Source organism: Berkeleyomyces rouxiae, assembly GCF_048999995.1.
Source record: "Berkeleyomyces rouxiae strain 22BRR77 chromosome Unknown BrBRR77_ptg000008l, whole genome shotgun sequence".
NCBI classification, from domain to species: Eukaryota; Fungi; Ascomycota; class Sordariomycetes; order Microascales; family Ceratocystidaceae; genus Berkeleyomyces; species Berkeleyomyces rouxiae.
The window spans coordinates 750704-764397 of record NW_027396498.1 but is presented as its reverse complement, the minus strand read 5'-3'; the positions used below and the strand labels follow the sequence as shown (position 1 = coordinate 764397).

Here is a 13694-nt window from a genome sequence, read left to right as displayed (position 1 = left end):
CCTCGCAGGCCTGGGCCCCGTGCCATGGGCTCTGGCTGCCAGTGGCCTCCCGCTGTAATACAGACACGCACACATGGACTTGTGCAAGCATCATCTGGAGCCTCGCATCGTCACCACCACCACCACCACAGCAGCAATCACAGCTTCCCAAACGTCCATTTTAACTTAACCTTTTGGCTGTGGGGCTGCTTGCTGGGATTGGCCGTGTTCCTTAGCTATCCTTAGCCTGTGTCTTATGTCTTAGTTACTGAGCTGAGTCTAAGCCCTCCTTGGAAGACAATGCGCAAAGCACAGCACAGCACAGGTCCCAAAACCCCACGTCTGCCCAGTCGCGTGCCAGACTGACGGGCCTCTATATCGCTACTATTACACCTTCCAGGGCCGTGTCTTTCGTCTCTTCCACCACCACGCTACCGGCCTACGGCTCCCTGCAGCGCTGGAATGTGCGTCTTATGACATGCGACCACCTGAATAACTCTATATTTGGCCTGTACACCCAGCCCACCCACCACACTGTCCCTGACGTCACCAATGTTTCTCATCTGCTAGTTGCACCCCGCCGCCCTTTCGCACCACCCACAAGGCTTTTACTTGAGCATTCACATGCTCGTCTTTGCGCGGAAAAAGCTGCCCAGGGCGCCCATGAGTTCCGGCAGGCCCTTCTCGTGGCTCTCGGCCACCATGCCTCCGCGGATCCAGCCCGGAAGCTTATCTTGGATGCGCGGCGTGCTATAACGTCTATCAGCTAGGATGATTGCTGCGTAATCATTCCGGTGGCGAATGGCACGCCCAATGCTCTGGTTGACTGCCCGCATACACGCATTTTCATAAAACTCACGTGCCTCTTTCTTGCCCATGGCCACCGCTTGTTCGTGTGCCATCGGTGCTGCTGTTGCACCTACCGACTCGCCCTCCCCGTTGGCCCGAGTCAGTCGCTCAACCGCAGTCGTCTCAATGTATTCCATCTTGGCCTTCCAGTCTGGCGAGTTGATGTTTGGAAACGGCAGCCCGACAACCACGACACACCGGCCCAGCTGGTCCGAAAAGTTGATGCCTTCGCTCATTTTGCCGCCTACAACGCCAAGCAGCATAGCCCCTCTGCCGCCCTTCGCCTTGTTGGGCCCCATAATCGCCTCGGTGTACGTCTGCAGTATTTCGTCACTCGAGGCTTCTTTGGACTCGCAGAATATCGCTTTGCGGCTTTCAAGACGCGCCCAAATGCTGTCGCCATCCTTGCCATTTCCTCTCCACACCCTAGCCACATCGTCAAGATAGCCATAACTAGGGAAAAACACAACCACACCATCAGGTACTACGTTGCACATGTTCACCAGAGACATCCCAAGCTGCGTAATCATCTCCTTGTCGCTGCGCCGCTGGAAGCTGAACTCGAAGGGCCCATTCCGTCCCTTTCCCAATGTCCAGACACAGAGGTTTGATGGAGGGATCACGTGTCCACAACTCAACGTAGTAATCTTGTTGGCCGCCAGCTGGGGGAAAAGATGAGAAACATAGTCATTAAACGGTGACATGGTTCCTCCCGCAAGAATTATAGCCCGTGCGCTGGAGGCGATGCTTGAAAAAGACTGTGTTGGCGACAGCAAAAGGTATGATAGTTGCATATCCCGGCCTTCTGTTTTAGGCTCAAGCTTCTGCGAGAAAATGCGCCCCTCAAAACTGAGATTTGTCAACGCAAGCAAAAACGACACAAGGGTCTGCAAAACAGGTTTGCTCGAGATCGACGACGGTGGTTTTCCCTGTTGCTTGGCTTGCTCGGCTTCCACGTGGGAGAGATAGCCTTCGATTTTGTACGCCAACTTGGACTCTTGCACATACTCAACCAACTTGAACAAGTTGATTTGGTCTGCACCCTTTCGACTCAGAAGCTCGGTGGCACTGACAATGGCATGTTCGGCCTAGAACTGCAGAGTCAGCATGTATCGGGCCGTGTTTCGCATAATTGACAAGTACCTTTTCATTCTGTGCCTGGATAAGCCACGATATAAGACATTCCATGACTCGTCCAACCCGTCCAACCTGCACTCGGTTTTCTGGCTTGAGCCGCTTGCCGAATTTCTTGACATAGACGCCGAGCATCTGGCGGCATCTTTGGAGTTCGCTGAGCTTGATCGAGGCTGTATGCACGCTGGAAATGGCATCCATAATGTTGTGTGCCTCGTCGATGATAACCACATTTCCCTCGAGTTTTATGCCCAAGGTTTCCCGAGCGCTCTTTTGCAAGAGAAGCGGATAAGGCAGGGTTATAATCTCGGCACCCGCAATCGCAGCTCGGGATGCATAGTAGGGACACACCGAAAGCGATTTCCCGAGTCGATGCAGGTCCTCGATGTCAGGAAGTGTTGCCAGTGCAGTGTCGCGGAATTGGTGCGTCTGAGAAAGAAGCTCTGCTCCGGGCATATACCCGCATTTACCACCAGACTTTCCCTGCTGCAGTTCGGCACAGCGGTCGTTGATAGCTTGTACCGAGGACAAGCGAGATACTGTCGGATTAATGCAGAGGTTCTTGCGGGATGATAGAGGAATAGCTTTCACCGGCTCTCCTGGTGTCTTTTTGTCCTGTTTTCTCGATTGCAAAGAAGATGGTAGACTCGACGGAAACTCGGGTCGCCGGAGTTCGGCGATAAACTGGCTCAGTTGAGAGTGGGTTCTTGACGCATAATAAATCTGCCTTGGTTAGCATGTAGATTGTGTAGCGATGATAAGCTCACTACAGGTCCTTTCCTACCTTCAAGGGCTCTTCGATCACATCATCTTCGTCTTCCTTCTTACTCGGGCCACCGAGCCCCAGACTTGATAGCAAGTTTCGGGTGTCTTTACTGAGGCCAGAAAGCATATCATCGTCATCTCGGCCACCATCGTTGACACTGTCAAGCATGAATCGGTCCTCGGTGTCATCTGTCTCGTCCCCCATAGATCGAGCTTCCTCCATTCGCCGGCGTTTATTCGTCCGTTGTTCCATGGCTTTTTCCTTTTGTCGAATCTTCTCAAGCATATCTTCCCGTTCCTCCCACTTGTGCGCGAGCTCCCTTCGCTTCTGCGACAACATTTGGTCAATCACCCACTCAGGCTCGTCCAGATATTGCTCCTTCACGTCGTTGATGGATCGGTCAAACTGTGATGACTTGTGATTTCTCAGCCATGTCATGGCCGAACATATGAGAGACAGCGACTTTCCTGTGCCGGTAGGGCTTTCTATGATGCCAATTTGTCCATCTCCTTTCTCGAGAACGCCATAAACGGCCTTCATGAAATCGAGTTGAACATCATAAGGCGTGTATGGGTGGTGGTACTTGGCGGACTTTTCCGCCTGGACCGACGTTTCTTCGGGAAGAGACATTATACTGGCAAAACAGAAGCCCGATTTCAGTGGCACCAATCTAGATAAGTGGGATGGATAAGGTAACTAGTCGTAAATCGTAAATCTTGAAGCGTTCCTAGCTACGCGACTGGTAATATTTAGCAACCAAAATAGGCAAGTGAGGACAAGCCACAAACGCGGGGTCACGTGCATGGATATCAGTGGCTTCAATTTTCCCTTTTGTGGCGTTTTTGAATTTTGGCTTTTTTCGAAGAGGCTCATGTGGGCACCGGAATTTACGAATTTAGGGCTCACTAAAAATCTCGTGGGAGCCCCACAAAAAGTTCGGCACTCCACTCTGTGCTTTCTAGCCAAGCCAGCAAAAATCACTTCTTAGTTGGACGAAACTGAAATCTCTCTGCTCTCAATTTCCCTTGCAAGCATCTCCAGTTGTTCAACCAGGGACGACCTTATCACCATGCCTACCAGATTTACCAAGACACGGAAGCAGTACGTTTTTTTTCTGGCTCCCGATCACCTCCTACACTCCCATCGAAACCGATAATATCTCAACGACGACGACGCAATAAGCCGCTCTTTTCGACATGTTCGCGCAGCATAGAAAGGAGGGGCGCTATTGTTTTCGATTTCGTCAGATACTTAAATCATTATCGACGACACACCCAGTCTGCACAACCAGACACATTACGTTATGAGCAATCGAACAGTAAAACTGACTTTCTTACTACAGCCGTGGTCACGTTTCGGCCGGTAACGGTCGTGTCGGCAAGCACCGCGTATGAGCAACCCTCTAAATCCCCCCCAAACCTCGGATACATCGATCGAACAACCAATCTCGAAGCCCATTACTCGAAGGAACGAAAGCGACTTGGACGAAATCGATGAACCGAGATATACGCCAGTTTCATCAATACTAACTGCATGAAATAGAAACATCCCGGTGGTCGTGGTCTGGCTGGTGGTCAGCACCAGTAAGTTGCTTCGAGCTATACTCTTATTGAAAAACATGACAACATACTGACTTCAATAACAGCCACCGTACCAACATGGATAAGTACCATCCCGGTTACTTCGGTAAGGTTGGTATGCGCTACTTCCACAAGCAGCAGAACCACTTCTGGAAGCCCGTGATCAACATTGACAAGGTACATCTTCTCCCCTCCGACGGTATCGACCACACGATACTCCCCGGGCGCACTGCCCCTCCGTCTGTTCTTCAAAAGGCCGTTTCCATAATGGCTACAATCTAGTGAACTATGAAGCTGACTCATCTCTTAGCTGTGGTCGCTGGTTCCCACCGAGACCCGTGAGGCTTACGTCTCCGGCGCCAAGAAGGACACCGCTCCCGTGCTGGACCTGCTCCCCCTGGGCTACTCCAAGGTTCTGGGCAAGGGCCGCATCCCCGAGATCCCCCTGGTTGTGCGGGCGAGATGGGTGAGCAAGCTGGCTGAGCAGAAGATCACTGCCGCCGGCGGTGTTGTTGAGCTTGTTGCGTAAATACCCTACGTTTGACGGCATATTGTTCTTTTCTCCTTTCTACACAACAATAACAACAACCCACCCAAAATAACAAAAAACTGAACACAACTAAAAAGAAAAAGAAAACACTCCCAAAAAGTCTCCAGTTTCACAAAGGGAAATCATGGCAAGGGAAAACGGAGGGAAAGAAAGGATATCTTGGTGCTTTTTTTTTGGGGGGGGGGGGGGGCCAGGGAAGAGATCATGAATGAATTGTACATGAAAACATATTGCCGGACAGTGAATGAGCCACGACAACTACATCCAGGCCGCTTCAAAAAAGAAGAAAAAAAGGCATGATGAGGAGGTTCGGTAGAAAACAGCGGCCATACGTCACAGGACGTGTTTTTCTTTTGTTTTGCTTGTGTAGAAGCGTATCGTATACATGCGTAGATGGGCTGACATGTGAATTCCCACATCCGATGAGACGATTCTAGGAGCTTGAACCGCCGTACTATCGACAGTCAACTATGAGGATAGAAGGGGAAAAAAAAGAAATAAAACAAGGTCTACTAGAACATAGAGACAGAATCGTCGTTGAAAGGTGGCTGTGGTTTCTGTATTTCGGGGTTTCTTTGTGTAACCTTGGTGACATGTAGGTGTGACAACCTATGAGCTAATGACGTGTGGAAGTAACCCTAACTACTGCAACCTCATCAACGCTTCACGGTACCTTTATATCCTTTTTCTTTTGTACGTGTGTACAGAGACACATGAGGACACAAGAAGAAAATCTCACAATTGTTCTACAAGATTTCTACATTATTATTGTTCAGATATGCTGTGAGTATACCGAGACTAGTAGGGTACTATAGTGAGATATAATATGCTTTTGTCCGCCGATTCAACCCATGTACACAGATTATTCCAAGCCAAAAAAAAAAAAAATTACTAGCCATCAAATGGATCATTCTCAGACGGTGGCTGAGCGATGTTCAGTTCCTCATCAGGCTCTGTTCGCGGCAGACCCAAGCACAAAAACTCGTGCTGCAGGGCCTCTTTGGCCGAGATTCTTTTTGCGGGATCCAGCGTCATACACCGCTTGAGAAAGTCAACGGCAAGAAGTTCTTCTTCGTTTAGAGGCTCGCCCTTGCCATCAGCGCCGCCCTCTGTGCGGCAGGTAGACCACAAAATGATTTTCTCCAGAGTGAACCCATTAGTGCCAATCGTGGGGAGTGTGGTTTCCAGTACGCAGCCGTGGAGAAGACCGGCTTTCTTCATCTCACGGGTGCCAAAGATGGTGGATATTTCAATCAGGGCGTCCACGTCATCAGAGCTGTTGAAGAATGGGAAGCGCTTGCTCATAATTGTTAAAAGGATGACTCCGGCAGACCAAATGTCGAGCTTTGTGGTTTGCTCAGTGCACTTGAACAGCACTTCAGGCGCACGAAAACCACGAGTGCCAGCACGGTTTGCTCGGCGCGATGGCCGCGTGTCGTGTTCTGGGTAGCCGAGCTGGGTGCGTCCGGAGTTTGCAGCTAGGCTGGACTCAATCCGCTCACGGCGTCGCTCGGGTCGTTCATGGCATATGCATGGCTTGCCATCAACACCTTCGCGCTCGGCAAGACCAAAGTCGACCAGAACACCATGTTGAGTATGGGGGTTGTAGAGGAAGTTTGTGGGTTTGATGTCGCGGTGGAGAATATGATGCTCGTGAACGTTTTCGAGGGCTACGAAAAGTAGGCGCAAGTAGATGGAGGTTTCTTTCATGGTCATACGGCGAAAGTATTCGCGGAAGTCGGTGTGGCGGAAGTATGGAAGTACAGCCAAGACTTGGTCTGTGTATCGAAAGGCCGTGATGAGAGGACAAACTGCCTCGCACCCTCTCAGATCGTGGAGGAGCTCAAGTTCGTTTAGAATACGTTGGGGGCTGCTCGTGACGTAGATCTTTTTGATGGCTACGAACTTTGGGCGGCGTTTAACTTGAGAGCGAGTGCTTCGGGCGCCTTTTACCGGTAGTGCGTCCCATTTCTGGTCGTCTCGCTCCAGGTCCCAGGAGTTGTCATAGTTTTCGTACAAGAGGTCTTCGGCTTTGTAAACAGTAGAGAATGTACCTTTGCAGCAAGATTGGGTTAGTACTTGGTCACTTTAGATCTCCGATGGACCAATGGCAAGGACTGGTACATACCTTCGCCAATGCGCTTGATCAAGCGGTAATGGTCCTTGAAGCCTGGTATCTGCTTTTGTAGTTGTTCCATGTCTTTGGCAATGGCAGGATCGACAGGCTCTTCCTCTTCCTCCTCCTCGCCTGAACTCAACTGTTCTTCATCTTCGGGTTCTGGGTCTTCTACGGCGGAATTTCGAGGTTGTGCGTAGTTGTGCGGCGCTGCCCGTTCTTGTTGGTGTTGTTCTTGTGCATATACAGAAGGATCTACCATGGAAAAGGCCTGGGCTTGTTGAGAAGTATGAGTGTCATTGGCATAAGAGGTCTGTGAGTTTTCCATGCTGGACAGTTGGAGAGGACTTTGGATATTCGGGGTGTCAGCAGCCACGTGCGAAGAAGCAAATCGAAGAATCAATGGGCGATAGATGAAAGGACGGTGGTGCCAAGATCGGAAGTAAGTGATGCGATGATTGGTGCAGACGGCTTCGGTTGCGACAAGGATTCAGGCAATACGGCAGCAAGATTGAGTTTGCTAGCTGGTATGCAGATGATGGTGCAAATGGAGACAGGAATGTAGAAAGGCGGAGGTTTATATGTGGAAGAATGAAATTAATGCAAAAGGCCAAAAAACATACGGTGTGTTGTTATTGTTGTTGTGTTGATCCCTCTTTTGACAATGTGACAGCTTCACTTGGTTAATTTGCTGCTGCATGAATCTTTCAGCGCGTTCCGTTCAGCTTGGAACAACAGAACGGCACCAGAGTGAGAGATGATTTGAGTGGCAAGCAGAAAAACAAAGCCGTGGGCAGGTGTCAGCCGACCCCCAGGCAGCTGGCGGCCCCACCTCAAAGAAAACAAATGCTGCTGTCCAAATAAACAACAAACTACTATTCTGGGCATGGCCACAACTAGTGCCTCACAACCTGCCGCTTTCTTTGTCCCTTTTGTTGACTTTCGCAAGTATCGCGACTTTGGCCTGAACCGCCTGAAAAACAAGGCCAACCCCGCCCCGAAAACCGCAACTGCCGCGCTAGACTCTGCACTTGGCCATCCGCAGACTCTGCGCTCCTGCCGCCACAGACAGCCCTGCTCCTGCCCTCCGCGCACCGAAAGAGAGGGCCCCAGCCAGAACTACCCCGCCTTGATTCCCTCATCCACGCTTCTCGGCCGCCGCTGACTATCCGTTGCCACCATGGAGTCGGCCAACTTCGATATCAATGATGCGCTTAAGTATTACATGAGCGATCCGTTTTCTGTGCCGACGAACGAGGCCGACGGCCAGCTTCTGGACTGCGAAAACGACCCCGACTCGATTACCGACGACCATGTGACCGCCGTGCTGGACCAGATCGTGGACGCTGTGGCCGAGAGTCCCGATGCCCTGGCCAGGACGCTATACTTTGACTCGCTGCAGTTTATGCTCAAGTACGTGCGCTGCGGAAACCCCAATGTAGCTATCCGTGCTAACCACGAATGTCACCGTGTAACAGATGCTCTGGCTCCCTTACAGCCAACACCCTCGGCAGAATATTCGATGTCGTCATGTCTGGCCTATCAGCCCAGGCTGATGCGATCCACGTTGATATCGAGAGCCAAGAAGAGCAGGACATCATGCAACATTACAAAGCGATGCTGGAAATGTACGGTTTCCTATTGCAATGGGCCATTGCCGCGGTCGAGACCAAGGCGGCAGAAAAGTCCTCCTCGGCTCCCGTACGGCTGGGCCGCGGCAAGGGCAAGAAGACTGCTGCTTCAAAGGAAAAAGATGGCAGCTGGAACTCGGAAACACAACTACAGTCCGCCCTGGAAATCATGTGCAAGGTCCTTAGGCTGAAGCTGTCCAAGATCTTCCTGACTACACCCGAGCGTGATACTTTTATTGGATTGATGACACGCCCTGTTTCGACTATTCTCGAAAGCGAGCAAAGAGTGAAACACACTACGATCAAAATGCACGCATTCAAGGTGCTATGCATCGCAGTGAAGCATCATGGCCATGCGTACGGTGAGCTGCAAACAAAACAACTGCATGCGCCTTCTTGGTCAAGTCTCTAACCTGATTCTTCTTAGCCGCGCAAATCTCCATCGTTCAGAACCTTACATACTTCGAGCATCTATCTGAACCCATGGCCGAGTTCCTACATATCCTTGCCGAGACCTACGACTATCCCCAACTAGCCGAAGAGATCCTGCGAGAACTCAGCAATAAAGAGTTCAACACCAACGACACACGCGGGCCCAAGTCCGTTTCAACCTTTATTGTTCGCCTCTCAGAACTCACTCCTAGAATCGTCATCAAGCAGGTCACCATGCTAGCCAAGCAGCTTGACAGCGAGTCCTACACACTCCGTTGCGCGCTTATTGAGGTCTGTGGTAACATGATTGCTTATCTCAGTCGTCTGGAGGAAAGAGGCGAGAACTACAAAACTCAACTCAATGCCTTCTTTGATGTTTTGGAAGAGCGATTCCTCGATATCAACCCTTACTGTCGTTGCCGTGCAATTCAAGTGTACACTCGATTGTGCGATCTAGAGCAAAAGTTTCCCAAGAGACGACAGAGGGTCGCTGAGCTGGCGTGCCGTAGTCTTGAAGACAAGAGCAGCCACGTGCGTCGCAATGCCATCAAGCTGATGGGAACTCTCATAAAAACCCATCCCTTCACAGTCATGCATGGTGCACGCCTGTCCCGGAAAGAGTGGCAGGAACGCCTAGACAAGGTCAATGAAGAACTTGACTCCCTACAAGCTCCCGACGATGTGCCGGAGATGGAAGGCAACTCGCAACTCATGGATGGCGATACACCCAAGGATTTTAATGAAATGTCTGACGAGCAAAAGGTTGCCGCTGTTAGAAAATCACAAACTGCCGCTGCCACATCTGAAGCTATTGAAAAGTTGACTCTTACCAAACGATACTATTCCGAAGCTCTCAAGTTCATTGATGTTCTCCACGAGTCTACCGAGAGAGTCTGCCAGCTTCTAGGCTCTCGCAACAAGAGTGAAGTTATCGAAGCTATGGATTACTTTGAAATTGGCGATGCCTACGACATTGAACAGAACAAGGTCGGTATCCGTCGCATGCTGCGCCTCATCTGGACCAAAGGCAACAGCGATGAGGGTAAGGGTGTGCAAACCCATCTCATTGAGTGCTATCGGCGACTTTTCTTCGAGGCGCCCGACTCTTTCAGTCCCAATGACGCTGCAAATTATGTTGCGCGCAACATGATCAGCTTAACATTTGGTGCCACTCCTGCAGAGCTGACCTCACTTGAGCAGCTGTTGAGTACCATGATGAAGGGCGGTCTAATTCCCGAGGCTGTCATCACGAAGTTGTGGCAAGTCTACGGTGTACAGAAGAGGGAAATTTCTCGCGCCCACAGACGCGGCTCTATCATCGTACTCGGTATGATGGCTACTGCGGCCCCTGAGATTGCCGTAGGTGAAATGGAAACGATGCTGCGTACTGGTCTTGGTACTCATGGCCGCTCAGACATGCTTCTTTCCAAGTATACCTGCATTGCTCTCCGCCACATCAACCCAACTGGTCGCAGCAAAGAAGGTCCGGGTGGTAAGCCTGTAACCTTTTCTCGTCTTATGAACGACCACGCTGTCCTGGCTCGCCTAGCAGCTATTACAGAGATTGCGACCGATAGCAAGGAGTGGTATGGTGTTGCTGAGCAGGCCATTAACGCCATATACGCCCTGGCTAGACATCCGGACACTCTGTGCTCGGCCATCATTCGGCGAAAGACCAAAGCAGTATTCAGCAGTCCCAATTCAAGGCCAACATCCAGTAACGATACCCAGACCCAAATGATGGATGTGGACAGTACCCAGACTCAAAGACAAAGCCAGGGCCAACCTTTGAGCCAGTTTAAAAGCCGAGATGCCGCCGTTGGTCTATCGCAGCTTCTATTCATTGTGGGGCACGTGGCTATCAAACAAATCGTACATCTTGAGCTTTGTGAGCAGGACTTTAAACGACGCAAGCAGGAAAGGGAGAAGCAGTCTGCCGAAAAGGCTGCATCAGCCGTCGTAAAAGATAAAGACACGCCTGCTGATGAACTCGACCTCATTGGAGGCACTACAGAAGATGACTTTACGGAGGCTATGGCCCATATCAGAGAACGCGAGTTGTTGTATGGCCCCCAAAGCTTGTTGGCTCTCTTTGGCCCGATGGTCTCTGAAATTTGCGCAGCATCGACCAAGTACACCGACAAGGGTCTCCAGGAAGCAGCCACACTGTGTCTGGCTAAGCTGATGTGTGTCAGTTCAGAATATTGCGAGGCCAATCTCCCTCTTCTAATCACCATCATGGAGCGGTCTTCCAATGCCACCGTCCGGTCCAACGCGGTCATCGCGCTGGGCGACATGGCAGTGTGCTTCAACCACCTGATTGATGAGAACACCGACTTCCTGTACCGCCGTCTCGCCGACAACGACGACAGTGTCAAGCGCACGTGCCTGATGACTCTGACGTTTCTTATTCTGGCCGGCCAAGTCAAGGTTAAGGGTCAGCTGGGCGAAATGGCCAAGTGCCTTGAAGACGAAGACCGGCGCATTGCCGACCTGGCGCGCATGTTCTTCACCGAGCTCAGCACCAAGGACAACGCCGTGTACAACCATTTTGTCGACATGTTTTCGCTGCTCAGCGCCGAGCCGAACCTGGCCGAGGAGAGCTTCCGCCGCATCATCCGCTTCCTCCTCGGCTTTGTCGAAAAGGACAAGCACTCGAAACAGCTGTCGGAGAAGCTGGCGGCCCGCCTCGCGCGCTGCGAAACGGAAAGGCAGTGGAATGACGTCGCATTTGCCCTGGGACTGTTGCAACATAAGAACGAGGATATTACAAAGCTAGTGGCCGAGGGCTTCAAGATTGTGCAGGCCATACCAGTGTAGCGGGTACGAGGTTATGTGTGAGGATGTTTATATCAAAGAGACGCATGACATTGACGAGGTTTGCGTTTGTTTCTATGTAGTTAGTTATACCATCTGTCCAGTATATTTATTCATGTTAATGAGATGATGGTTCCAGTGATAGTAAATCGTTGTTTCTGTTTATTGATTGCTTCTGCTAAGCAGTGTCTGTTCTTTATAGTGGATGGGAGTACCATTGCGGCTGTCGTTGTGGTGAGCAGAGCGAACAAGGAGACAGAGAACCATGATCCTTTTTTTTTGGGGGGGGGGCTTTTTTCTCTAACACTCTGGACCTCCCTACCCACCACCACCACCCACCGTCTGTGTCCATAGGCATAACCAAGCAAATGCCATGTATTATAAGGTTCGACCCTGGGCCTTTCTTGTCGTCATTCGTCTCTACAGGGCGCGGGGATCCAGCGCGCGCGACGGCGTCAGAGCAATGTTGGGCCGCACGAAGCGGTCGGTGTTGTAGGGCTTAGTCGTGGTGCCGAGCAGCGCCTGTTCGCGCGCCTGGTCGGCGTACCAGCGGCGGACGAGGTCGCGGTCTTCCTCGGCCTGCAGCGCGGGCATGATGTACATGCGCGCCCACATTTTCTCGCGGGCGAGTTCGCTGGGGTTCAGTGTTAGCGGGCAAATGTGTGTGTGTGTGTGTGTACTAAGGGAAGGGAGGTGGGCGGGAGCACAAGGCACAAGGTGTGTTGTACTGTGGAGGCGGGAGGGGTTCCGGGTCCGGAGATTGGTGGTTTGATGCTACGACGTACTTGGCTTCGCGGATGCCGTGGATCAGTCTGTACCACCCGTACGCCACGATGGCGGTGGTGCCGAGCAGCAAAACGCCGGGGCGGAATCCGCGCGCGGGGAGGTTTCGCTAAAGCGCCAATCGCCGACGATGTTAGCACCGGATTGCAACCATTGCGCATGTTCTTATTCTTCCTTATTTTGCTCAACCGCCCTTGACAGTACGACAACGGACGCAGTCGTTCCCACCAAGGGGGGGGGGGCAGCCCATCAATGGCCCCACGTACCTTATACTGCACGGCGGAGTAGCCGCCGACGGGCGGCATGTCTTGGCCAGCCATTGTTCTCGGTGGTATTCGAAAGGGCGTAAGCTGATGTGGGCAATCGGGGCAATGAGCCGCGGGTTGTTCGGCTGCGGATAGGAGGACCGCGGCGTGGGTGGTTTTTTTTTTTTTGTGGGGACTACCCAGGTTCAGAGCACGGCGGTCGGAGGGGGCGCGCGGAGATTGATTCGGGGCGGAGCAAACAGGGCGGTGTCTTCTCCGGTCCGGTCTAGTTTGCAAGGCGGGAGGGATTGAGCTCCGGAAGTGTTGGTCTGGCTGTAGGTTGGAAATTGTGGGGCGGCAGGAGACGAAGGCGACCAATCATGGAGAGGAAATTTGTTTTTCGTGCATTACTAGGGTCTGTTGGGTTTGGGGACGAGGGTTTGGGAGGGCTCTACTTAGGGTCTCAACCCTTTTCATTGTGTTCACCACGTCTGGTAACAAAACTCGAGGCATGGATGTCCTAGGATACCATGTGCTGGGGAACGTAGCGACGGGATAGGATGATGGGCATGTTGGTAAACACACCGGTGGGGAGACAAAATTGCCAGGCTGCAACAATGACAGGCTTCCCACCCAATCTTACACGTAACAATAGAAGTGACCCTCCTTGGTGAAAAACATGAGATACACATGCTCCTTCATACCTGGGCCAACATGGATGGCGATCAACTACTCTACACCGATCATGAAAACAAGCTCAAGGGGGGAAGGGGGCTCCTAGTCCAGAGACAAAGGTTAATCTTAAGCTAATT

At 51.6% G+C, this 13694-nt stretch overlaps 5 protein-coding genes across 5 annotated transcripts; 2 read left to right on the top strand and 3 right to left on the bottom strand.

The window, feature by feature from the left end:
* Window positions 1-599: 599 nt before the first annotated feature.
* Window positions 600-3358, bottom strand: BROUX77_006371 (uncharacterized protein; the record flags this gene model as incomplete). The annotated part of the gene is made up of 3 exons (XM_073751348.1): window positions 600-1916; window positions 1972-2685; window positions 2747-3358. The coding sequence occupies 3 exons, from the start codon at window positions 3356-3358 to the stop codon at window positions 600-602; spliced, it is 2643 nt and encodes an 880-aa protein (XP_073603440.1).
* A 439-nt stretch (window positions 3359-3797) lies between these two features.
* BROUX77_006370 (uncharacterized protein) lies at window positions 3798-4837 on the top strand (the record flags this gene model as incomplete). The annotated part of the gene is made up of 5 exons (XM_073751347.1): window positions 3798-3829; window positions 4071-4116; window positions 4271-4311; window positions 4374-4485; window positions 4619-4837. The coding sequence occupies 5 exons, from the start codon at window positions 3798-3800 to the stop codon at window positions 4835-4837; spliced, it is 450 nt and encodes a 149-aa protein (XP_073603439.1).
* Window positions 4838-5749: 912 nt separating this feature from the next.
* On the bottom strand, window positions 5750-7302 carry BROUX77_006369 (uncharacterized protein; the record flags this gene model as incomplete). Its single annotated transcript, XM_073751346.1, has 2 exons — window positions 5750-6912; window positions 6987-7302. The coding sequence occupies 2 exons, from the start codon at window positions 7300-7302 to the stop codon at window positions 5750-5752; spliced, it is 1479 nt and encodes a 492-aa protein (XP_073603438.1).
* Window positions 7303-8154: 852 nt separating this feature from the next.
* Window positions 8155-11857, top strand: BROUX77_006368 (uncharacterized protein; the record flags this gene model as incomplete). The annotated part of the gene is made up of 3 exons (XM_073751345.1): window positions 8155-8387; window positions 8453-8967; window positions 9033-11857. 3 exons carry the CDS (start codon window positions 8155-8157, stop codon window positions 11855-11857), a joined length of 3573 nt encoding a protein of 1190 aa, XP_073603437.1.
* A 417-nt stretch (window positions 11858-12274) lies between these two features.
* Window positions 12275-12957, bottom strand: BROUX77_006367 (uncharacterized protein; the record flags this gene model as incomplete). The annotated part of the gene is made up of 3 exons (XM_073751344.1): window positions 12275-12488; window positions 12640-12746; window positions 12904-12957. 3 exons carry the CDS (start codon window positions 12955-12957, stop codon window positions 12275-12277), a joined length of 375 nt encoding a protein of 124 aa, XP_073603436.1.
* Between the last annotated feature and the right edge of the window lie 737 nt (window positions 12958-13694).